The sequence below is a fragment of the Muntiacus reevesi genome, chromosome 18, assembly GCF_963930625.1.
Source record: "Muntiacus reevesi chromosome 18, mMunRee1.1, whole genome shotgun sequence".
Taxonomy (NCBI): Eukaryota; Metazoa; Chordata; class Mammalia; order Artiodactyla; family Cervidae; genus Muntiacus; species Muntiacus reevesi.
The window spans coordinates 22,663,875-22,689,366 of NC_089266.1; the positions used below are offsets into that span (position 1 = coordinate 22,663,875).

Below are 25,492 nucleotides of genomic sequence, written 5' to 3' on the forward strand. Positions count from 1 at the left end.
AAAAAATGAGGTGAACCTTATGATTGTCGTGGCTTTCTGCTTGGTGGCGTTTTTGAGATAATGGTACAGGAGAAGGAATGCAAGCAGGGCACAAAGTTCTGTCTGATTTGAAGAGAAAGAGATCAAAGTTCTGGGAGACCAGGGTGACCAAATAGGTGTCTTGAAAGAGGGAAGCTACTCAAAAAAAGACTACAGAAATCTTCATAAATTTGGCTGAATAGTAAACTATATATGCACATACTGAGACCCCACAAAGCTGGGCAAAGAATATCTAAAACGGAAAGAACAATTGCTGGGAAACTGAACTGAAGAAGAATTGCCAGAACTTAAATAAGGCAGCCATAAAGAAGGCTGAGCGCCGAAGAATTGATGCTTTTGAACTGTGGTGTCAGAGAAGACTCTTGAGAGTCCCTTGGACTGCAAGGAGATCAAACCTGTCAATCCTAAAGAAAATCAATCGTGAATATTCATTGGAAGGACTGATGCCGAAGCTGAAGCTCTAGTACTTTGGCCACCTGATGTGAAGAGCTGACTCATTAGAAAAGACCCTGATGCTGGGAAAGATTGAGGGCAGGAGGAGAAGGGGATGACAGAGGATGAGATGGTTGGATGGTATCACCAACTCAATGGACATGAGTTTGAGCAAGCTCTGGGAGACAGTGAATGACAGGGAAGGCTGACGTGCTGTAGTTCATGGGGTCACAAAGAGTCGGACATGACTGAGCAACTGAACAACAGTATTGATAGATCTATGGTATTTATAGGAGTAATATAATATGTTAGAACATATGAAAGTAATAGCACAAAGGAGAGGGGAGAGAACCATTACGTATTGGAGTAAAATGCTTATGTTTTGTGAGAATTAAGTTACTGTTCTGATATAGATTGTGGTAAATTAAGATATATTCTGTATTCTATGAGCAAACTATAAGAAAATAACTCAGGAAAAAAGGTAAAAAAAAATCAACAGAGGAATTGAAACAGTACACCTGATACAAGAAAACAGTAAAGGAGAGACAGAGAAACAAACTTAAGGAAAGCATGAAACAAACAGAGATTACAGAATGGGAGAGAAAATGCAATCATATCAATAATTTTACTAGGACTTCCTTGGTGGTCCAGTGACTCAGACTCCATGCGTTCAATGCAGGGGTTGCTGATTGGATCCCTGGTCAGGGAGCTGAGATTCTACATGCCATGCAGCATGGTGCCCCCCCCAAAAAAGATTAAAAAACCAATAATTATTATTAAATGTGGACAGACTGAACACTTCACCCAAAAGTCAGATTGTCAGTATGGATTAAAAAACAAGACCAAGCTTGTGCTGTCTATAAGAGACAAGCTTTAGATTGAAATTCAGAAATAGGTTGAAAGTAAACAGATGGGAAAATGCATACTGTGCAGATGGAACACCCAATGATTACAGAATAAACATTCTTTACAAACATACTTGGAACATTCTCTAGGATAGAGCATAGATTGGGCTACTAAATAAGTCTTAATTTAAGACGATTAAAATCATTCAAAATATATTCTTCAACCAGAACTAGAAAATTTAACTAGAGATTCTCAGCAGAATCTTTGGAAATTCAGCCTCATGCTTCTATGTAATTTTGAACTGAATGAAAATGAAAAGCTACCAACATTTATGTGATGCGGCCAAGATATTAACACAACTCTGCAATCCTGTGTCACAAAAGAGGAAAGAGAGAAAGCTTTTATCAGTAACAGTGGTCAACATTAAGAAATTAGAAAAGGACTTCCCTGGTGATCCAGTGGTTAAGAATCTGCCTGCCAGTGCAGGGGATGAGGGTTTGATCCCTGGTCCATGAAGATTCCACCTACCGCATACCAGCTAAGCCCGTGCATTGCAACTACTGAAGCCTGCTCACACTAGAGCCCATACTCTGCAAAAGACACCACAGCAGTGAGAAGCCACCACACCACAGCGAAGAGTAGCCCCTGCTTGCCCCAACTAAAGAAAGCCCACGTGCAGCAACGAAGACCCATCAAAGCCAAAAATAAATACATAAAATTTTTTTAAAACTTAGCAAAAAGAAGAGCAAAGCCCAAAGCAAGCAGAAGGAAAAATAAAGATTAGAATGGATATCAGTGAAACAGGAAACAAAAACAGTAACAAAATCAATAATCATTGAAAAAAGTTTTTTTAATTGACAAACCTAGACTAAGAAAATAAGAGGGTAGGCTCAAATTGTCAAAAGCAGACAAGATGAAATGTTTGTCAGGTAATATCATAAATAAATTTAATCAGACAACCTAGGTGAGATGGACCAGTTCCTGGGAAGGTACAGATTAGCAGTCTGAATAAATCTATAGAAGTAAATACAATAATTCAGAATTGTCCCACACACAAAAAAATAGCCCAGGCCCACATGACTTCATTGGTGAGTCCATCAAAAGAAGGAAGAATACTAATACTCAAACTCACTCATAAAGTAAAAGAGGAAATAATTCATAACTTGTCCTATGCGGCCAGTGTTTTTCTGATTCCAAAGGCAAGTGAAAACATAACAATAAAAGGAAGTCTACTATATTCCTCAGACACAGAGATGGAGAAATACTTAATAAAATTTTAGCAAACTGAATCCAGCAACATATAAAAGGGTTTATATCTCATCTGAATGGGATTTATCCCAGAAATACATGTGGTTTAGCATCTGAAAATCAATTAATGTAATTTTTCATAATAATTAGAATAAAGCAGAGAACAACAAATTTTTTTGTATAGGGCTGGATAAGGAAATATTTTAGGCTTTGTTGGCCATGCAGTCTCTGTCAGTGTCAACTCTACCAGTGTTTTACAAAGTGGCCACAGATAGTACATTAACAAATGAACATGGCTCTGTTCCAACAAAACTTTATTGCATGTTGCTGAGATTTTAATTTCATTTAATGTCACATGTCACAAAATAGTATCTTCTTCTGACTTTCTTTCAACCATTTAAAAATGCCAAAACCATTTTTGACTTCCTGGACGTACAAAAATAAGCAACTGCTGAGATTTACTGTCCTCTGGAGTGAATAAAGGACAAAAACCACATGATCATTTTCATTGTGATGGGCAGCTTATAAACTGGCCCCCAAATAATTACTGCCTCTTCCTGTTTGCACTTTTGTGTAATCTTTTCCCCTTGAGTGTACACTGGACATAGTGTCTCATTTCTAACAATAGAACACTGCAAAAGAGATTGGGTATCACTTTGGAGATTAGGTTCCCAAAAGACTGTGTCTTCTATCTTGCTCTTTCTTCTCCAGCTTTGGGGAAACATTCTGCCCTCTTGTGAGTAGCTCTCTGGAGAGGCCCATGTGGCAAGAAACTGAGGTCTCTGGCCGACAGCCAGCAAGAACCTGAATTCTATCAAAAACCAAATGGGGAAGCTTGGAATTGGGTCATCTTAAGTCTGCCAACCTCCACTTAACCTAAATGAGCTTGAAAGGGAATCAGTATCTTGCCACCTTTGAGATGATTCCAGCGGTGGCTAGTATACCTTGATGGTAGCCTTGTGAGAGATCCTGAGTCCAAGTCACCCTGCTAGGCTGCCTGTGCACTTATTCCTGACTCATGAAAACTGAGATAATAAATAATTATTATTTTAAGCTGCTCAGTTTTAAGGTGATTTGCTATGTAATAGTAGATAACTAATGCTTCATTAGATGTAGTAAAAGCACATAACAAACTCTTAACACTCATTTATGATAAAAGTTCTCAGCAGGGAATCTCCTGGTGGTTCAGATGGTTAGGACTCAGTGCTTTCACTGCTGGGGCGCAGGTTCAGTCCCTCATTGGGGAACTTAAGATCCTGCAAGTTGAGTGGCACAGCCGAAAAAAAGCAACAAAGAATAGAAGGGAGTTTCCTTAATATGATCAAAAGCTTCCATGAAAAACCTACTGAGAATAAGAAGTACAAGATTTCTACACTGAAAACCATTATATATCAGGAATACATAGAGAAAGCAGAAGATAATAAGAAGAGGTGGCAAGAATACACAGAAGAACCGTACAAAAAAGATCTTCACTTCCCAGTTAATCACGATGGTATGATCACTCACCTAGAGCCAAACATCCTGGAATGTGAAGTCAAGTGGGCCTTAGGAAGTATCACTACGAACAAAGCTAGTGGAAGTGATCGGATTCCAGCTGAGCTATTTCAAATCCTAAAAAAATGATGCTGTGCAAGTGCTGAACTCAATATGCTAGCAAATTTTGAAAACTCGACAGTGGCCACAGGACTGGAAAAGGTCAGTTTTCTTTCTAATCCCAAAGAGGGGCAATGCCAAAGGATGCTCAGACTACCGCACAATTGCACTCATCTCACACACTGGTAAAGTAATGCTCAAAATTCCCCAAGCCAGGTTTCAACAGTACATGAACCGTAAACTTCCAGATGTTCAAACTGGATTTAGAAGAGGCAGAGGAACCAGAGATCAAATTGGCAACATCCGTTGGATTATTGAAAAAGCAAGAGAGTTCCAGAAAAACATCTATTTCTGCTTTATTGACTATGCCAAAACCTTTGACTGTGTGGGTCACCACAGACTGTGGAAAATTCTGAAAGAGATGGAAATACCAGACCACCTGCCCTGCCTCTTGAGAAATCTGTGTGCAGGTCAGGAAGCAACAGTTAGAACTGGACTTGAAACAACAGACTGGTTCCAAATCGGGAAAGGAGTACGTCAAGGCTGTATATTGTCACCCTGCTTATTTAACTTAACATGCAGAGTACATCATGAGAAACGCTGGACTGGATGAAACACAAGCTGGAATCAAGATTGCTGGGAGAAAGATCAATAACCTCAGATATGCAGATGACACCATCCTTACGGCAGAAAGCAAAGAAGAACTAAAGAGCCTCTTGATAAAAGTGAAAGAGGAGAGTGAAAAAGTTGGCTTAAAACTCAACATTCAGAAAACTGAGATCATGGCATCTGGTCCCATCACTTCATGGCAAATAGTTGGGGAGACAGTGGCAGACTATTTTGGGGGGGCTCCAAAATCACTGCAGATGGTGACTGCAGCCATGAAATTAAAAGATGCTTACTCCTTGCGAGAAAAGTTATGACCAACCTAGACAGCAAATTAAAAAGCAGAGATATTACTTTGCCAACAAAGGTCGGTCTCGTCAAGGCTATGGTTTTTCTGGTAGTCATGTGTGGATGTGAGAGTTGGACTATAAAGAAAGCTGAGTGCTGAAAAATTCATGCTTTTGAACTGTGGTGTTGGAGAAGACTCTTCAGAGTCCCTTGGACTGCAAGGAGATGAAACCAGTCTATCCTAAAGGAAATCAGTCCTGAATATTCATTGGAAGGATTGATGCTGAAGCTGAAACTCCAATACTTTGGCCACCTGATGTGAAGAAGTGACACATTTGAAAAGACCCTGATACTGGGAAAAATTGAGGACAGGAGGAGAAGGGGACGACAGAGGATGCAGTAGTTGGATGGCATCACTCACTCAGTGGACATGAGTTTGAGTCAATTCTGGGAGTTGCTAATGGACAGGAAGTTCTTACAGTCAGTAATAACAAGGCAATCCAATTAAAAATAGGCCTGGAACTTTCCTGGTGGTCCAGTGGTCAAGACTCCGCACATCCATTGCATGGGGCACAGGTTTGATGTTTGGTCAGGGAACGAAGGTCCCACATGCCACACAGTGTGGCCCCCAAAAAAGAAAATCAATTGAAAGAAAAGAAAAGCCCTAAGCACTTAGATATTTCACCAAGGAAAGAGATGATTGACTAATGAACACAAGAAAGAGTGTTCATTACTAAACTGCAGAATAAAACCACAAGAGGAAGTTTGACAAAGGCATTTATGATACATTTGGGAAAAGTTGAATACAGACTGGGTGTCAGACATTAAGGAATTAAAATCCTTATATGTTAGAAATATGTCCCAAAATATTTACAGGTGAAATAATATGTCTGGGATTTCCTCTAAAAAAATTGGAACAAGGAAAAGGAAGGAAATAGATGAAATAGCAATAGTAGAATATTGATAAATGTCAAGAGTTTAATGATGGTATATGTGCATCCTCTGTTATTTAGTCTTGAGAGTATATTTGAGATTTTCCATAACTAAAAAAAAACATTTAAATGAGGAACTTGACCACTGTGAGAAAAGAGCTTTTAACAAATTCATAAAGAAAAGCAGGCAGTAATATTACATAACTTAGTTCGTTTTAGCCTAACACTGGTCCATCCTCAGTATACCTTGCAAAAATCTGATTATTTTGTTACAGAAAGAGATTTAAGTGAAAGAGTAGAGACAGCTTTTGGTTTTCATGTATCACAACTTGCTAGCATGTTCTCGCTGGCTTTCTGGTGTTGTGAATTTACAAAATGCCTGTAAATCTCTTATCAGCACAAATGTAGTCACTGTCAATAGCTGTTAATGTTTCCAAATGTGAATCAAGAACGATCTTCCCCCCGTGTAAATTCTTATACACAGCACAACTTTTTTTATCCTTTGAGAACCTACCTCTTCCTCAGCATGAAGGGTCCCTGCCTGGATTTATAACTACTTTTTAATAATATTTGGGGTATGGAAATTTTATAGTTCTTGTAACACATGAGAATCATGTATGAAATTCTAAGGATGTATTATTTGTTTATTGAAAACTGTGTATAATATTATTATGTGCTTAGTAGACTGTGTTCATATTTGTTTATTATTTTCTCCTTTTTCAGTACATGCACTAGCCTTAGCAAGTTCTGTTCCAAACTCAGGCACCTTGACTTGGCTTCCTGTACATCAATAACAAACATGTCTCTAAAAGCTCTGAGGTAAATTTCTTCTAACAAGAATGTCCAATAATCAGAACAAATAATTTAAGTCGGAATTGAAGGAAACTTTTGTTTTATAGATATGTACTGTGGTTTGGAATTGATCATTTGTTTTAACACTTGCCCAAATTATAGGACAAATTCAGGTGAAATGACTAGCAGTAACTAGGATTTCTGAACAGACTAGTACTTTGTACGTGAATGAAGTGCTTAGCACAGGATTCTGTATGTAGTAAGCACTCAGTAGGTTTTAATTGTTTTAATGTGAATGTAATTTTTAAAACTACATTACAAAAAGATATGTCTTAAAAGGAGGATGAAGTGCTCATTCTCTGTACTTTTACTTTTTTTATCAGCCTTTTATAAATGATTATGGTCCCATGCATTAGTTACATTTATGAATAATAATTAAATTATTAAAAGAAGAAATGTAAATTTAGTTAAGTAGAGTGTAAGTAATATGAAAATGTGGCTCCTTCTATACCTTCTGTACTTAAGAACACATGTATCAAGGGCTGGTTAGTATAGTAAATAAGGTAGTATAACAGTGTTCATAGTTTATAGCACTTCACGTAAATGAGCTCATTTACTTGAAAATCTTGTGAGGTAGACACTTTTCAGATAAAATCTAAAACACTTCTGAATGCCAGTTATTATGATTTCAACCATGGCAGGTAACTGAATAAGATACTGTTTCTACCCTTAAGTTTCTCAGAGTCTAGAAGAAGAAAAAAGACACTTAAGTATGTTGTATTACAGAGGAATAAGTGGCAGGGTAAAAATGAATGCATCAGTTTGAGGAGAACATAGAAGGACTGTTGCTAGTCTTGGTCTGAGAGAGGCTCTGGCACACTTCCTGAGGTGACTGCCGGAAGTCACAGTATTAATGCTGAAGAATGAACTTGAACTAAGATCCCTTGGCTTTATTTTATAAAACAAAGCAGTATTTTCCAGAGAATGCCCTAGAGCTTGGGATTCTTCTATTGTTTAAATGTGAAATCAAAAAATGAAATAGTGTTTGACAGAAGGCGGAGATCTAATATCATACATCCTAAATTCAGCCTATGTAAAACATACCCTAGATATGTCCCAGAAAAGAAAATTTTGCAGATCCTTTGTAATTTTTAAAAGAAAATTTTCCGTGTCCTCACTACTAATACTTTGATAAGTGCTTGAATTGTTTGATAGAAAAATTTGAGATTGAATCTCATTCTTCATTAATTACTCTGTTAACTTGAATGAAGGAATCACTTAATTTCCATTTCCTGTCTGAGACTGTTAAAGTTATGATAAGTGCAGAAAGAATATATTTTGAAAAGTATAAAGCTCCATAAAATCTAATATATCTGAAAAACAGCATTGTGCTTGAGCTTGTTAAGGTAGATTTGAGCTAGCCCTCCTAGTGGTGTAGTCCCACGTGAACACCACAAGCATTGATAAATGCGCCTTTTGTTGTTATGGAATAACCAATAAAATGAGACATTGGTGCCTTTGGAGTTGGATTTAGTCATATGTTTGTTTCGTTTTGTTTTATTCCTAAGTGAGGGATGTCCACTGTTGGAGCAATTAAACATTTCCTGGTGTGACCAAGTAACCAAGGATGGTATCCAAGCTCTAGTGAGAGGCTGTGGAGGTCTTAAAGCCTTATTCTTAAAAGGCTGCACACAGGTAATAATAACTCCCTCTCTTACTTTAGATTGATAGAGGCACCATGAGCTTGGTGGGCAGCCCAAGATGTTGGCTAGAGAGATACGTAGTTGTGTGTTATTGACCAAAAACCCATGCTTACCAAAAACTAAAGTATTTTCCCTACAGTGAAAAAGTAGAGGAGGGAATTCCTTGGATGCCACGCTTCCACTGCAGGGGGCATGGGTTTGATCCCTGGTTGAGGAACTAAGATCATACATGCCATGCGCCATGGCCTTCCCACACCCCCACCCCAACCCCCAAAAAAGGAGAAGAATTAACACCTGACCAAAGATAAATTTTTGAGGAGAGGCAAAGATGAGGAGACAAAATCATATAGAACAGGTGCTGTTGGCAAGAAGGGTTTCATGTAATTTAATCTGAAAAGAAAATATGCCAGGTTGTCACTGCCTGAGACCTTGAGCTGGATGTGCAAAGTTTATAGCAACCTACATTTTATAGTGTTGATGCTTTTTTCCTGCCAGTCACATCACAAATCCAACATATTTTATCATTAAAATTTTTAATATCTCAGTGTTTTACAGTGAGGGGGAAAAAGGAATTGACATGGTAACAACATCTGGAAGGAAGGGATCAAGAGCGGGTTTAGAAGTGACTGACAGAGTAGGGCCATGCTCTTATTCCCCTTTTTTTAAGTTAATGGTTGCTAAAACCAGGCCTTGGGTTCTATTTTTTTTTAAATGCCCTCATTCTTTCACCGTAATGGGAGGATATCCCATTGTTTGAAACAACGCTTCGAAAGTATGACTGCCTTAAAACAACAGATTGAACTTCTGGTTATTTATGGAACCCTGAAAAATATTGATTGGGATGCATCATTATAGTCAAGTTACTTGCCATCTGGTCTCAGCACTGTATTCATAGCAGTGATCTTCCAGCAGCAGATAAACTGCAGATTCCTTTCTCAGCTCCTGCTCTAAAGTTTGTTAAGGAACTTTACATGGAGTGTAGAAATGTGAAAGTTACTTTAGTTTCAAAACCCTTCAGCAGAATGCTGTGAAGCATATTTAATTTATTAAAAGAAATATCCATGAACACTAGGCAGTGTTTATCTTTCCCTTGATTTGGTGATATGAATTTAATGTGGCCCAAACTGATGACAAAGACTAATAACTGTACTAATTATATGAATTGCACTTTTATATGATTATTTGAAACTTGGTTGGCAACATTTAAAATGTATTGATGAATGTGTACACTCTGTGTGTATGTACACTCTTAAACCTTTAAGATTTTAAAGTTTTAAAATATTAAGCAATATCAGTAATAGTTTTTTCTCTCTCTTTAATTTTTCTAGCTAGAAGATGAAGCTCTCAAGTACATAGGTGCACACTGTCCTGAACTGGTGACTTTGAACTTGCAGACTTGCTTAGTAAGCAGTCCTTCTGACCGCTCTTTTGTGCTAGTAATTCATTTCAGTAATGTTATTTATTGTAAGAGTTTCAGTCATAAAGACCAGCAGTTTGTCCACTTCATCCTTGAGGATTCAAGTAAACATCATGCTTTTTTACATGCTCAGCAGTGCTCACTCCTAGGGCCTTTGACATAGATGAGATAGAGAGTAGCTTATACAGAATTCCAAGTAAGCTCAAGTATAACTCTACCCCTTTCTCTTCTACTTAGAAAAACTTACCTTTTAGAAGTAAATTATTCATAAACTTTGGCTTTTTTTTTTTTTTTTTTTAAGTTTGGCCTTTAAAATATTTTTGGTAAATTAATTGCAGTCACATCATTGGGGACCACTGATATAAGTAGATAACAAGCAAAGTACACCCTTTAAATTATTCTCAATTAGTATTTATAGTTTACATTTGGTTTGTTTATTTAGACTGTCAATTTTGTGTCTATCACAAACCCCCTGGATTTTGCTCGTAGAATTAACTGAAACTATTCAGGATCCAAGAGCAGTGACAGTACACCTTTAACTTTTCTCTCTTGCCTTAAAAATTACACGTGTGTATTACTTTGGAGTGAGAGCCTCTGATCACAGTGAAAAAAGTTAGTGAATGTTTTCCTTGTTTTTGCTAAACCTTCTGGTTATTATACTTTCCCTTTATTCTTTGGTCACTTGAGACTTAAGAGCACAGTGGTCATTTTAGGGTGACACATAGAGGGCCATGTTTTGTGCAGTTTAAGCATCCTGTCCTTCCAGCCCTTAAGGGACGGTGCTATAAGTGATCTGTTTAAGATGCTCCTGGAGACTGAGTTAACGGGATGATGTTTTGATTCCCATAGTTGCTAACTACCAGAAATTTGCCTACTTTCATTTATGAAACTGAAGTATTTGGCATGAAAGAAAGATCTTACACAACCTTTGTAAACATGAAACCGTCATCTTACAGTGATAGAAAAAAACTTATACATCTTCAGATTTTATTTATGTACACATGCACAGATATTATATGTATGTTACATACATATAAATACATACATTCCATACCTAGCATTTACCATTTTAGTTTCATTTCCTCTACCCTTCTGGCATAAAGAACCAGCTCTGTCATATGTTTCTTTTACTGTTTACCTTCACCCAGATCTTAGGGCATGAGTCATTCCATCCGTCATTCCTGTACAATGTGATGAAATGATTCTCAGCATTCATAAGACTTCTTGAAGTTTCTGCCTGAAACTGTTGAAGTGACCAAAGTATATACTTAATGCAGTCTCTTCTTCTTGACTAATTTGAAAACATAAAAGTTTAGTAGATGTTTACTCTTTTTAAAAATCAAGAGTATTGGTAATATGACTTTCTTCATCTTTTTTCCTCAGTAATCCCTTATAGACTTTAAAACATGAAGAAAAAAAAAAGGCAGCACAGCCCTCAAAATACTTTCCTGTGTATATACGCCTTATCAGCTCATTCTTTTGACAGATCTTGAATCTGTCTTTGCATCCATTTTTCATTTGTGTTTCAGTTCTACAATACTGAGAGCATACTGATTTAAGCAGTGAATATTTAAAGTTTGGGGGTTTTTTGTTTGTTTTTTTCAGTTGTCTTTACAACCGAAGAATACTGCTTGATTAAACAGAAATGACAGGAAAGCTTTATTCTGAGGCTTACACAAAATTAGTGAATCTATCAAGATAAGGATAAATTAGAATGTTGATCATATCCAACACAAGATGTTTATACATGACATCTTTTTTTTTAATGTAACATCTGTGTTCTTTTTCATTTTAAAATTAAAATAATAATTTGAAACATACAAAATTTGAGTTGGATACAACTGTTTCTCTCCATTAAATTAGGATAGTCTTTATAAAACTGAAATTTAGAAATAAATGGATCTATGGTTAATAAAAGACTGTAGTAGCCTCATCCACAGGTTGTTAAAGTAACAATATCAGTATCAAGTTTGAACTTGTAAATGTGTTTATACTGTTAAAATACTGCTGTTCTTATCTGTTTTCTAGGTTTTAAAATCAGTTAATTGAACCTCCACCAAGATGCACCCCATACTGTTCCCAGTCCTGTTACTCCCATTAGGTTAAAAGAACCCTATTATAGCTTCTTCCTTTTGCACCAGCAGTGAGCACAGATTCTCTTGAAAACTAAATCAAAAGGAACTGGAGGAAGGAAGAAAGTGTTCATTTTCTTTTAGGTCTGCTACGTGATTAATATCAAATCTGCTTTTATTTCTTTTTGGCACTTTACTTCACAGAGGTAACTTTTTTTTGTCTTTATCTTCTGCTAAGTTACTGATAACTATGGGTTTTTCCCTCTTTTTTTTTAGCAAATCACAGATGAAGGTCTCATTACTATATGCAGGGGGTGCCATAAGTTACAGTCCCTCTGTGCCTCTGGCTGCTCCAACATCACAGATGCCATCCTGAACGCTTTAGGTCAGAACTGCCCTCGGCTTAGGTAAACATTTCTTGTTTGTCTCAAAAAATCAGAGAAAAGGAGCAGCGGTCTCCATTCATGCTCTTTCCTTGGAAACTTGAAATTTTTAAGATAGACTCTAGAAGGCCACTACTACCTTTTCAGATGCCCACCTACTTGCTTCCTACCTCATTTGATTACATGTAATTGGTCTGAACCTGGGGGTAATAGTCCTCATTTTCTACTTCTTGCTGTCCATACTAGAATATAACTAGTACTAAAATAGAAACATTTTATCTCATTACTTGAAGAAAGAAATAAAGGCATTTTCTTCTTATTAATGCTTTCATGTAATTTCTTTCTGAAGAAAATTTATAGAGGCCTACCTATTCTGTTGTAGTAATGATGTCAGGTACATCTCAGGAAATATTCAAAGAGAAAAAACAATTCCTCTTTTGTACTGATGGTTTTAAAGCAAGCTTTATTTCTCTGTGGCTCCTCTTCTCTACCTAAGTACAAGATTGGCTGAGTATTTACTAAGAATGCTGTGTTATCAGACGCGTGGTATCAAGCCCATACTGATTTTTGGTCTTTAAAACAAAGCTTACGTTGTACTTACATATTAAACATGTTAGCCATCGTTTTAAATGACTTACGAATGTTAATTCATTTAATCATCATAACACCATATAAGCACTGTTACTATCTCTATATTATAGATGAGAAGACCAAAAGCACAAAGAGGTTGAGTAAACAGTTCAAGGCCTCACAATTAGTAAGGGCAGGAATAAGTGTTCAGTCCCAGGCAATCTAGCTCCAAAACCTACAAAACCACTTTTCTTACCTATAATAATCATTGTAAACCAATAAAAACTTCCTTAAAACTTTTTTGTAATGACCTGGCCATGGGCCTGTATATGGTTTTGTTTTGTTTTTTAACTTCTTTAGTAATTTGTCAGCAAACATGCAGTATTCTTCGCTACTGGCATACAGACACCACCAGACTTTTCACAGAAAAGAGCTTCTACTTTTGATTCCCCAAGCCTGTGGTTGGTGTTTAGGGTTGTGTTCAGCAGTTCCTGAATAGGAGAGTGACTGCCAGCTCAGCTTCCTTCTCTGCTGGGCCTCCCTGGGAGCCTGTGGGAGGAGGCAGGAAGCTTAAGAATATTTTTTTCATACATATGGAATTTCTTATTTGGGACAGGCCTATGATTAACCAGTCCCTTCATCGTATTTTTAAAAGCTATTTAAATCTGAGTGAACTTACATGTGAAATAGGGAAAGAGAATAATTTACTTTAGCAGCAAGATTAACTGAAACAGAGTATTTATGTCCGTTTCCTTTGTTTTCTAGGAGCAGGCTGCCCTCTGGGGGGTAAGCAGTATGCTATCACGAAGGCTTTTTAATGCGTTTATCATGCATTTTGGCATTAACTACAAGCTTCTATTATATTATTCTCATTGCGTCACCCTGAAATATATTTACAGGACCACTTTTTGATCGCTCCATGAAAGAGAATGGCAAGATCTGTATACAGACTTGCTTAGCTGTGAATGTCATTCTGTGTTACATAGACCTTAGGGAATAGGAGGTTGTTTTCTTAAATTCTTGCTCTTTTAATAGACCCAGTTTTCAAGGACCAAGGGAATGACTTTCACTTCTTTTTTTTTTTTTTAACAGAATATTAGAAGTGGCAAGATGTTCTCAATTAACTGATGTAGGCTTTACCACTCTGGCCAGGGTAAGTGTTTTCTTCAGGTTCTGTAGGCTTTGTCCGGGATTTTTAATTTCAGAAGAATGATCAACATAGGGAAATGTAGGGGGTAGAAAATTGAGGTATGGGATGTGGGAGAATATATCTGTGGCTGGTGTTCCTGAGCATTCTTGGGGTGAAGCTTCAAGCAAGTGCTCTGGAAAGGTAGACATGGATTGGAGAGCCTGACACTGCTTCATGAGACTTGATTTTCCACTTTTTCATAAGATGCTAGGTTAAACTGAGCAGGCATTTCCTGGTGCTTTGTGAAAGAAATTTACTTGGTTATTTGGTATGCAACTGGTGAATGAATGTTGAAAGAAGCATGTAAGCCTAATCTAAATGGAGAGATTTTCTATATTTTCCACAAGATGTTAATACATGAAGCGCCTTTTAAGTCACTGTATAATAAAATAGTATTTAAAAGTATACCATCAAAAAAAAAAAAAGTATACCATCTTTGACCAGTGTAATGCACCACGAGGAAGGGCATTTGCTTTCAGGGCAGTTCAATGGAATACTAATGGGGGAGGGAACAGGGGGAAGCACGTGGCATAACTAGATTAGGACACAGATTCCCTTCCTGTGCTTCCAAAGAAATTGTTTTCATTAAATTGTTTTTGGTTGAAAGGATGTCTATATTGTCTCAGTGAGTATTCAGGAAATTTATTCCTTTGGACTTCTAAGATATTAGATACTTTAAGTATGGAATAATTGAGAAATTCACTGATACAGGCCTTTTTAAAAAGTGTAATTAATGGAATAAGGTAGAAAGTGGTATTAAAATGATACCAGTTCTGAAGCTCTTGAGATTTCATCAGTATATTTAATACTATTTCTTAGTTTTCTAACCTTAATTTTTTCCTATATTTTAAATGCTTTTTCTATAATGTTGGGTTGTTTGTATTTTGTAGAACTGCCATGAGCTTGAAAAGATGGACCTGGAAGAGTGTGTTCAGGTAAGATTGTGGATTTTTACTCAGAAATACAGTATAATAGAAATGTACATAATATATGCACATCAGAACATTCAATTCCCTACCCTCGAGTATTGTAGAGCCTGCTAGCTGTCCATTTATTGAGGTGTCCTCCAGGCATACCAGGCACAGGTGCTCATGCAATTTGTCCTAGGAAAACGCATGTCATCAGTAAGGTTGCCATTAGAAAGAAAGAAGGATCAGGCATTCAGATCATAAAGATATTAAGATATTTCTTTAGATCTACAGGGTTATGATACCAGTAAATAATTAAAGCCCCACGACACTGATAGATATCTGTCCCTTTTTAGCTTAATTGGACCCAGAGCCTCATATATCATTAACCCTAGAGACCCAACTCTGTGTGGAACCCTGTCCTTCAGGCAGGCTGACTTACTACCTTATTAACACTTTCTTTTATTACCAATGTTAAGAGCTTTGAGTTTATTAGTTGGGTAGGGAGAAATTTTAAAGGGGGACTCCGAAAAGAAGATGGAGGACTTCCCTGATGGTCCAGTGGTAACGAATCTGCCTGCCAGTCCGGGGGACATGGGTTTGATCCCTGGTCCAGGAAGCTTCCACATGCCACAGAGCAGCTAAGCCCATGCGCCATAACCGCTGAAGCCTGTGTGCCCCAGAGCCCGCGCTCCACAGCAAGAGAAGCCATTGCAACGAGAACCCCGAGCACCGCAACTGTAGTAACCCATGCTCGCCAGGACTAGAGAGAGGCTGTGCACAGCAACGAGGCCCAGCACAGCCAAGATAAAAACTTAAAAAAGAGCAGTGAATTTTTTTAATGGTAAAAACAAAGAAGAGAAAATACTTTGGTAACTACAGCAGCTATATATATATTCAGTAACTATATATACTCCAGGTAACTTTTTGTTATCTGGACACTAGTTAGTACCTGTTAGTCCTTATTAAACTAAAACATGTTCACATCCATCTCTTGCACATGCCTGTGTGTCCTTTCCGGTGTTAGATCTTCTGAGTGATGCACACCTGCTTGCCCACTCTAGTCCTCTACCCCCTGCCATTTCTTAGCCCCTGTGGAGTTACCTGTATTATAATAATAATTTCAGAATTGGAGACAAATTTGAAAAGAAACGCTGATTTACTTTTCATCCTAAGATAATTATGAAAGACTTGTTTCTCAGGAGATTTTCCTTATTGAATATTCGTAGTTAACCCAGCAGCTTCTTTCTGCCATCCTTGAGGAAAATAACTGACATACCAGTTACCAGTCCTGAGTCGTGGCATTGCTTATAAAAATATGGGTCAGGGAAGGGAGTTCAGGATGGAAAATACATGTACACTTATGGTGGATTCAAGTCCATCTATGGCAAAAGCAATACAGTATTGTAAAGTAAAATAAATAATTAAAAAATAAAATAAAAATATGGGTCAGATATCTAAAAACTTGAGGATGTTCCTACGTTAATATTTTTCATGGAACAATATCTTCTGATTCACTTTTGTGATGGTTCTAAGGAGGTCAGACAAAGTCCAGTGGGTAGAAGTTATGAGGGGACGAGTTTTCATTTATTTCAAAAACAATTTTCAACAGACCTGTTCAGAGATGACTAGATGAATTTAAGTCTAGCCTGGATAGATTCTCAAAAAAACAGGTCCTGGTAGCTGATGGGATTTCAACCTTAAGATTCTGTTGTTTGATGATTGTTTGATTGTTTAATTGTTTGTTGTTTGATGATTGTTTGATATCAGTCTGGCAGCGTAGTCAAATGTGGTATGGCCCATGAGTTTTTTGCAATTACACCTAAAATAAACTTACATGTTTCTTTCAGATAACAGATAGCACATTAATCCAACTTTCTATACACTGTCCTCGACTTCAAGTATTGGTGAGTTTGATTTTGGAAATTTTATATATTTATTGGATTTACTCAAAACTGAGCTCTATTGCTGTCTGGTTACCATCTTGGGAAAGTATATTTCTCCAAATTGTCAACTTACAGAAGACCAAGCGAGGACTTAATCTCAAGGGAGAGAGATAGAAACTGGAAAAGTTAAATGTTTTCTCTGTCAGTGCTTGGAGACTGAAAACTGACAGTTTTTCTCCCTCCTGCATGAATTACACTCCAGCCTGAATGATGCTTAAATTTCCAAAGGTCCAAGAGATGAGATGGCCCTAAATACAGTCTGCTTCTCATTGGGACTAAATGTTCCTATAAAATAGAACCAATCAAAGCTTTACTTGGAGGGAGTTTCTCCTACTGCTTCCAGTAACACTGTGAAAAAGAATTTAGGTTGTCTGTTCTGTATTGAGACTCATTTTTGGTGTTGTGTGGCACATTAAACCAGGTTTCAGTCAAGGGTTCTGTGTTTCACATGGAGGAACCGGGGATTTAAGGAAAACTTGTAAAGCTAACAGGTGATCACATCTTACAGCTGTAAGAATCATCTTCAGGTAATAAACTATTTGGGCATGCCCTGCATCAGGTATTCAATATTTAGTCCAAATTTCAAAAAAATTTTGTAGGAAAAGTTTGAGCCCCCCCTTGTCCCAGTAAGAGAGGAAAAAGTATTAATTAATAATTTGTGTATTGAGAGGGTTGTGGGAGATGTCTTATTTTGTTTATGAACTATTTCACAGTCCTTATAGGAATTCTCAAGATGTATTTAGAATCACCCTGAGAAATATTGATCTTTGATTATCAAAAGCAGAACCCCACTGACTCTGATATGCATTCTTCATTTCACCGCACGGCTCCAGTGATGGCTCGGTATATTTCGGAATCAAACCAGAAAGTCCTTTTTCCTGATGACGCACAGGCCTCTGATTCAAAGAATGCCATTAAATATCTCAGTGTCCTTCCCTACTCTATTTGGCTGCAGAGTCTGTCTCACTGTGAGCTGATCACAGATGATGGAATTCGTCACCTGGGGAACGGGGCCTGCGCCCATGACCAGCTGGAAGTGATTGAACTGGACAACTGTCCCCTAATCACAGATGCATCCCTGGAGCACTTGAAGAGCTGTCACAGCCTCGAGCGGATAGAACTCTATGACTGCCAGCAAATCACGCGGGCTGGAATCAAGAGACTCAGGGTAAAGATGGCAGCATCACCCTCTGGGTCTAGTTTCTCAGCACTTTGCTTTTTTCTTTTCTCCCCCTCCATTTCCTTTTCTAAGGTTTAGATTCCTTTGATATTTGTATTTTTCCATGGATTCTCAACAAAGAGAAAAAAAGATGGCAGGCAAACCAAAGGGTAGATAGTTTTTTCCTATTGTTCCTGATGGAAGTTTAGCAGGAAGAAATGAAATAATGAAAAAATATTTAGTTAAATGGGGTTTAAAATTTTTAATTTGTATAGCCTTTCATATCAAACTCTTGTGCTGGGGTTCTTTTTTTTTTTAAGACAGCAAATGGTGGTTGAATCACACAGTTTTTTACCTTTTCTTTTTGCCCCATCCTTCCTAATAGTCTCATGTATAGCCAAATCACTGAAAGACAGGTTGCCAGCAAGGAAGTTATAAAAGACTAGATGAATCTTTGTGTTGGATTTTTCTGCTCAACAGACATTTATTGGAACATCTGCTCCACACCTGTTGTGGGAAAGGCACTGTGCTTAATTTGGCCCTTACAACCAACCTTTAAAAATATCTGTGTTGGCCTTAATAGCCTCTGAGTACATAAAGGAGCAGCAGATTCAAGTTGAAGTTTCAGTTGACCTCAGTTCCACCTCTCCCTTTAGACCTGGAGGACTGAGAATGTAACTGCAGTGGGAAGACCTTGCATCCATATCTTTTCTTTACCAAACGCGGAAAGCCACAGGTCATCCAGAGCTGCTTCTGTGGCCTATGGTCCCTAGGCCTGCCTGGCTGTATTCCACCCCAGCCAGGGGTTCCACCTCTGAATCCTCAAGAATCCCTTAGCACTCTTCCACTCTAGCTATCTATGTGCATGTCTAGACTCCTAAGTTCCCTAAGAGCAGGATCGCTATCTTGACCATTGTCCCTTTACAGAATTAGCACAATGCCTTGAACATAGTAGGAGTTTAGAAACCATTTATGTAGTAAATATTAGAAGCATGTTAGTTAAAAGAGGATAATGGGTTTTTAAAGATATCAGAGGAAACATTGTCCATAATGGCTTGGAAAAAATTAATTTTTAAGTTTATATAATTTCTTCCAGCTATAGGAATCCAACCAGGAATCCCTTTGGGACAGGTTAAGAGATTAGCATGACTTTTGCCCCCAGTTTTATTATTATGGAAGCAGCTACCAAAGGTATGTGAGCTGATACGGTCTTTTAGAATAACCTGGGATGGTATGAAGTAGAACCTAGGTCTCAACATGCTGTCCGTGCTCAGCCTCTGTTCTGCCTTCATGTCCACTCAGTCCCTCTGGTTTTTGTGAAAAACAGCCTTGTTGTTTCTGTTGAAGGCCTCCCTCTTAGTAACGTTTCTGTCTTGTTTCAGACCCATTTACCCAATATTAAAGTCCACGCCTACTTCGCACCTGTCACTCCACCCCCATCAGTAGGGGGCAGCAGACAGCGCTTCTGCAGATGCTGCATCATCCTATGACAATGGAGGTGGTCAACCTTGGTGAACTGAGTATTTAATGACACTTCTAGAGTTACCGTGGATCTCCATTGGAAGCAATCCCAGTGTTCCGGGCAAAGGTTACAAAGTGAGGGCGGTGTCCAGATCCCCAGAGCCACACATAAATACGCATACCCACTCTCACCTGACCCAGTCTGTCTCTGTGACCAGGGGACTGAGTTCGAGTTGGCTTTATCATGTGGATTGGTAAAACTTAACCATTCCTGTTGGATGTGCCCAGAAGAAAATCATAAGCAAGGTAGATGGAAGGGGGCATTCCAGCAAACCCAGTGTTAACTGCTACTGTGGTTTCTTTATTTTGTTAAGGGGTTTCTTTGGCGATTTTGGAACAGCAACTGCAGTCCTCCAGGGTTAAGGAAAGCATAGAAAAACAATACATTTTGTATCAGGGACCAGAGGGAAAATTTCTTTGCATCCTATAAATGGTAGCCATCCACTGTGAGATGACTAAAGAGTTTCTGTGCTTCCTTGTTCCCATGCCAACATGCTGAGCATGCTCACAAAGAAGGCTTGTCCATTCCTCCTCCTGTGTTTTAGTATTTGGCCCAGAGGTTTGCTAAATGGTTGCATTGAAATCACTGTGGTCCAGATGTGATGACTTATTCACTCAGATTGTCACTGTCTATAGCACACTGTGTACCTGTCTTTCATTCTCTGTTGCTCCCTCCTGCACTCTTGCTCAATCTGTCATCTGTAATAGTCTGCTTACTCACACTCAATTGTTACTCCTTTGCTGTTGTTGTGTTTACAGTTGCATTTTGGATGATTAGTTGGGGTTACCAAACATTTTTAAAAGAGACATTATCAATAAATATTTTTTTAATTCTAAATTTTACCATTAGGGGACCCTGCCTGAATCTTTGCCAGTCAAGAAAAATTATGAGAGGAAATTGAGCTAAGACAATTTTGATGAAAACAAACTTTGCCTTTTGGTTTTTGTTATATCTTGTGATAAATGATAATATGCATGATATACCCAGTATTTCCCCCTGCACATTTTTCCTTCCATGTAACTTAATAAGGAGAGAGAAATGCATTATTAGCAAAGAGTGGAATGGCAAATCCCAAAACTGAAACTGAAAGCCACCTCCACCAAAGCTCAAATATTGTGTGTTGACCAAAAAAATCTAGGTGTGATCAGTGGCATCTCTGATTTGTGCCTGTGAGATTTGTTCTACTTTAGCAGGAATGCTGCTCGAAGAGTTATGCGATTGAACTGGGCTGTTTCTCTTTTTTTCCTCCCATTTCAGCTTATTAGGGATGCAAGAATGACCCTGTCACAGCTGGTCAACTGTACATCAGTGTTTGGTATCATATCTAATGTTGGAGCCTCAAAGGACTAGAACCTTTTCAGAACCCATCAGCCATCTCCCTTGAGCTCCAGACTTTCCATGAGTGAAATATCAGAGAAGCCAGGTAAAGGCACTGGGGTGGCAGAAAGAGAACACTGAGAGGAAGTAGGGGGTTCAGTGTCTTGGGCAGCCTGGTCACCAGAGCTTAGAGCAGAGTATTCAGTGCCCATGAATCAGAGTCAAAGAAGTTCCCCCCACCAAAAAAAAAAAAAAAAAAACAGAGGATAAGGGAAATAAAATGAGTTTCTGAAGTGTAAGAAGTAGATTTCTAAACATCAAGGTTAGAAACCTTGTGTGATTTTTTAATAGGGTGACTTTTGGTTTTTTAGGACATTAATGTGCAGCCCACCACAATCTTAGGTCATCTTCTACATGATTGAGGCTGTTAAAAGGCTTGTTTTAATGCTGCAGGTGTTAGTAATACGAACATATGTAAGAATAAAATGTGATTTACTTTTCCATAAGCAATTAGTTGAAAAGGTCCTAGGAATCTACTATCCACCATTAGTTAGCATGTTAAATTTATTTTAAATCTTATTTTATTATTACACCCTTTTAAAAGCTCAAATTATATGTATTTTTCATTTCCTTTCCCTTATCCTCTTTTCAGGTTACCACATAAGGAATACACTTTTTTTCAAAGTGAGACCCACTCTCCTGGCTATATCCCACATATATACCTATACACATTTGCACACACACTTCTAGATGTGGTTGGAAATATTCAGATCCCCAGGTAACTGGGGCAACAACTTTAACATACAAAGTTTAAAAGAAAATAGTGCCTGAATAAACCTTTGATTTATTAGTGAGTATGGATTTTAATTTCCCAACAGTTGAAGTTCTTGAAGTACTTCTTTATTTAAAAAAAGGAACAAACCTATTCACTAGTACATGAATGTCTTGAAAATGCTGTTTCTCTTCTCAAAGAGTGCACCCACATGCAAGTCTCTGCGGACTTGTGCGGGTGAAAACAGTCAAGTGAGAATAAAGGCCTTGGAGTAAGCAGCTCTGGTGTGTATAAGGTCAGGCAGGAGCCTTGTTCCTTTCTCAAGAAAATTTTAAGGCCCATAAAGCTTGAAAGGACACGTATTTTTATGCCAATCTGAAACCTGTGTCGGTTGATGAAATATACAGGACTTTGAGAACCCATGGTAAATTTTGATCAGGTGGAAAGGGTCCTATCATTTGAACGTAATATTTCCTGACTCAACATTAGTAACTCTTGAAAATCCAGTAAGGCTTTTCAGATGTAGGAAAAATTTATTGGTCCCTTTGTCTGACTCCAGAGTATGCCTTCAATTAAAAAAAAACAGTGAACAGTGAGAAGAGATTTAGACAAAGTAAGAAGGTATCCTCAAAGTTACTACACATCCAGATCATCTCTTTTCTAAGCAGCCTTTTCCCCTTATGTTTTCCAGCATCATCAGTATCTTTTACATCTTCATTGACCCTACCTATGAAGGTGATGATTCCAGCTTTTTTGTGTGTGTGTAGACTTCCATTTCCTTTCTATACCCATTCTTGCCTTCTGTTTAAAGCTTCACTGCCAGTGATAGTGCTAATTTATTTCCATGTCTTCAATCTGGCTTCCTCTCTGAATTCTTGTCCTGATCTGGACAACCTTGAATTCAGTAACCGTTAGGCAGCTCAGGCCATTTTTCACTGAGTGATCTTTGATGTTTGCTTACTAAATTTGAAATCAAACTGTCAGATATAAGAAATAAGGGAATCTGGCTTCTTCCCTTGTTTCCAATATTTGGAATATGGAAGCACATTGTGCTTTTATGTAAAAAAATATCTCTCATCTTATTCTGCTCTTTAGTGGATGTAAAAGTATTTCTTAAGTGGTTTTTATAAATTTCCACATCCATTAAGTTGATTTAGTCAGACATGTTAGTCAGAATTTTTTCATATTCCTTATATCACATTTTAAAGGGAAATCTGTTGAATATTTTTATGATGCTTTATTTCAGGCTTTCCAAACTGTTTGAATGGTTCAATATAGCTACAATGCTGTAGCAGTCAAGTTCTTTTATTTCTTCTAATTGCCTTGTAAAATGCATTGTTACTGGTTTGATAACCCACAAATGCCATGGGAGGCTAAACAAAATACAAGTTGGAACCTGTCTTAGTTTGAAGTTGTTAGGAAGTGTGATATCCCAGGAAAGAAGAGTTGTTTCCTGTCTGCCTGTGGGTGACATATCCTTGGTGACTGTGTTGTTTAGAGCAAGGAACACTTGGTCATGGTGGACCTTTGTCGATTTCATGTTTATTGGGCTGAAAGTCAGATTGCTCATGACAACTGCCACCAGAAAGGAAGGGTTTAAAGGAAATGGGTCTGTCCTGCTTTTCCCCCTTGCTGTGTGCATGATTTAAGGTTAGTTTTCTATCCCTGTTGTGCATCCTGGCTGACAGACTCCTTCAGTGGTATGCTTTGAGCTTCTGGAACACTTTATTAAAAAATTGCCTTCTCTATCTGCCCACCAGTTCTAGGATCTTTAACCACCTCAAACCTAGGCTGTGTGAATTAGTCAAGTCTTGTTTGAGAAGACAGATAGGATGCTTCATTGGAGGTCTTGAGGCAGAATCCTCTCCCTTACAATGATCTTGGACCAAAGAACCCTAAAGTGGTAGGAGCATGAGGGGAGTTAAAAAGTCTCAGCCTCTCACCGTTATTTCTATCATAAATGCTAATTAGGAAATTGGAAGATACAGAAAACTGTATATAACCATTTCAGTAGGGTATAATTAATCCAGGTAATTTGGCTTGTATTTGCTGTGTCCAGATGTCCAAACTTAACATGACATCTCCAGCAGAGGGCATGCTGCTCTAACTTGCCCTCTCACTTGAAACAAACTTTCTACCATTTGAGGCAAGTGAGTTTTCTGCAGGAAGGGTTTCTGCAGCCCACCCACCCCCCTGCCCCAAGGCAAGTCTACCTGTTTTGCCCATTTTTATCCTTAAGAATATCAGTTCTGCATCTCTGGAGCCTTCAATCCTTAGGAAAGTCAGTAAGAACTTTTCAGCTGAGTCTGAGTGAATCTTTGAAACCCAAGAGAGTTACATTTAATTTTCAGCAGGAAAAAAAAAAATTGTTGGACAAGTTTACATGGGTGTTAAGAAAAATGCCATAATGCACTTCTTACATCTCCGCCTCCTGTGTTTGTTGAGTAAGCCCTTGGTAGAGGTTGGTTCCCAGGTGTTGAGACTCAGTGCTTCCTCAGGCAGGGTGGTTCACTGCCCTTTTAGGAAAAGAACCATGAACAACCAAAACTATATCAGTTGACCCTTTTTGTTTTCTGTATTTTTCAGTGTCTTGTTTTGAAGAATCGGGGTGGGGAAATGGTAGTTGCAATTCAAAGTAAAGGAGAAAATTGGTTCTGGAACTGGGGTACTTTGCTTCAGGTACGAGCATCTGTCCTGAATATGTAGAAACAACTGCCTCGCATGTGAGCAGATTTACTTTCCATCTAATGAACTCCATGCCCTTCTTCCTGGCAAGGAGGGTTTCTACTTTGCACACAGCCGACCAGTGTCACCCAGAAGGGGATCGGCACCACTGAACACCACCAGTGCTTCCCAGCAACTTCTGGGCATGGTTTCCACCAGAGCACGAGCAGGTAGGAAGTCAGTGAGAACTCCCATCTCAGGGAGAGAGGGAAGAGAGCTGTCCAGACACATGTTCTCAACTGCCGTTCCCCCAAGAACCCAGGAAAACCTTTGAAGTAATTTTTTTTTTTTTAATTAAAGTGAAGGAAGAAGCTTTGCCCCACTAAGTTTTGGCTTGTCAGTGTCTCTTATACCGCTTGTTATTATTAATTCAAATCTGTCCCACACTGCTGCTCACGTACATGTATATGTTTGTTACCTTGGCGTAACCCTTCTCAGCCCCTGATGTCATTATTCTGTGTTTTCTTTTTTTTATGGCACTAGTGAATGAGAACCTAAAGTCTTAGAAAATCCTAACTTGAAAAGGAGTCTCTAACTGGCATGGTTTGATTAATTCCTTTACCTTTCCCCACCCAAAGACTTGAATGATTTTCTTTCCTAGTGCTATATAATAGACCTAATAATAAGTGAAACCTTTGCTGCTACTTTTCTGGGTTTACATCAGTTTTTTTTTTTTTTTATTTTTCTCCCCTTCCCTTAAGAATAATTTCTTATCTGTGCTTCTCTGATGACTGTTAATTTCATAAGTACAGGAAGTGGTGAGCCTGAGATTTCTTCTCTCACTTCCCTCCTTACCCTGCTCCCCCAAAATACACTAACCTTTAACATATGCAAGATCTGTGAGATGGGGCTCATCATAAGATACTTGTGGGTGTATTTTTTCCTCACCACACTGCAGCTCTCAGAGCTGGCCCCTGAGGATCTGTGACTACCCAGTCCGAAGAGTTGCTCCGGGGAGAGAAAGGCCTTAATTTTGCCTTTCTCCATTCCTGTTTTACAATCACCCTTCAGATGCCTCCTGTTGTGGCTGCCTC

The 25,492-nt window shown here is 38.3% G+C and overlaps 1 protein-coding gene and 1 pseudogene across 3 annotated transcripts in view; one reads left to right on the top strand and one right to left on the bottom strand.

Moving 5' to 3' along the window:
* FBXL20 (F-box and leucine rich repeat protein 20) overlaps nucleotides 1-25,069 on the top strand; it is a 95,386-nt gene extending 70,317 nt beyond the window's left edge. For all 3 annotated transcript variants that reach the window (XM_065908739.1, XM_065908740.1, XM_065908741.1), the window contains exons 7-15: nucleotides 6,708-6,803; nucleotides 8,345-8,471; nucleotides 9,808-9,882; nucleotides 12,245-12,375; nucleotides 14,014-14,074; nucleotides 15,001-15,045; nucleotides 16,869-16,925; nucleotides 17,920-18,132; nucleotides 19,506-25,069. In XM_065908739.1, coding sequence (XP_065764811.1) covers nucleotides 6,708-6,803; nucleotides 8,345-8,471; nucleotides 9,808-9,882; nucleotides 12,245-12,375; nucleotides 14,014-14,074; nucleotides 15,001-15,045; nucleotides 16,869-16,925; nucleotides 17,920-18,132; nucleotides 19,506-19,613 — 913 coding nt within the window. In that variant the 3' untranslated portion in view covers nucleotides 19,614-25,069. The remainder of the gene's footprint in view (nucleotides 1-6,707; nucleotides 6,804-8,344; nucleotides 8,472-9,807; nucleotides 9,883-12,244; nucleotides 12,376-14,013; nucleotides 14,075-15,000; nucleotides 15,046-16,868; nucleotides 16,926-17,919; nucleotides 18,133-19,505) is intronic.
* Nucleotides 1-25,492, bottom strand: part of LOC136149795 (large ribosomal subunit protein eL19-like) — a 239,275-nt pseudogene that overhangs the window by 170,038 nt on the left and 43,745 nt on the right.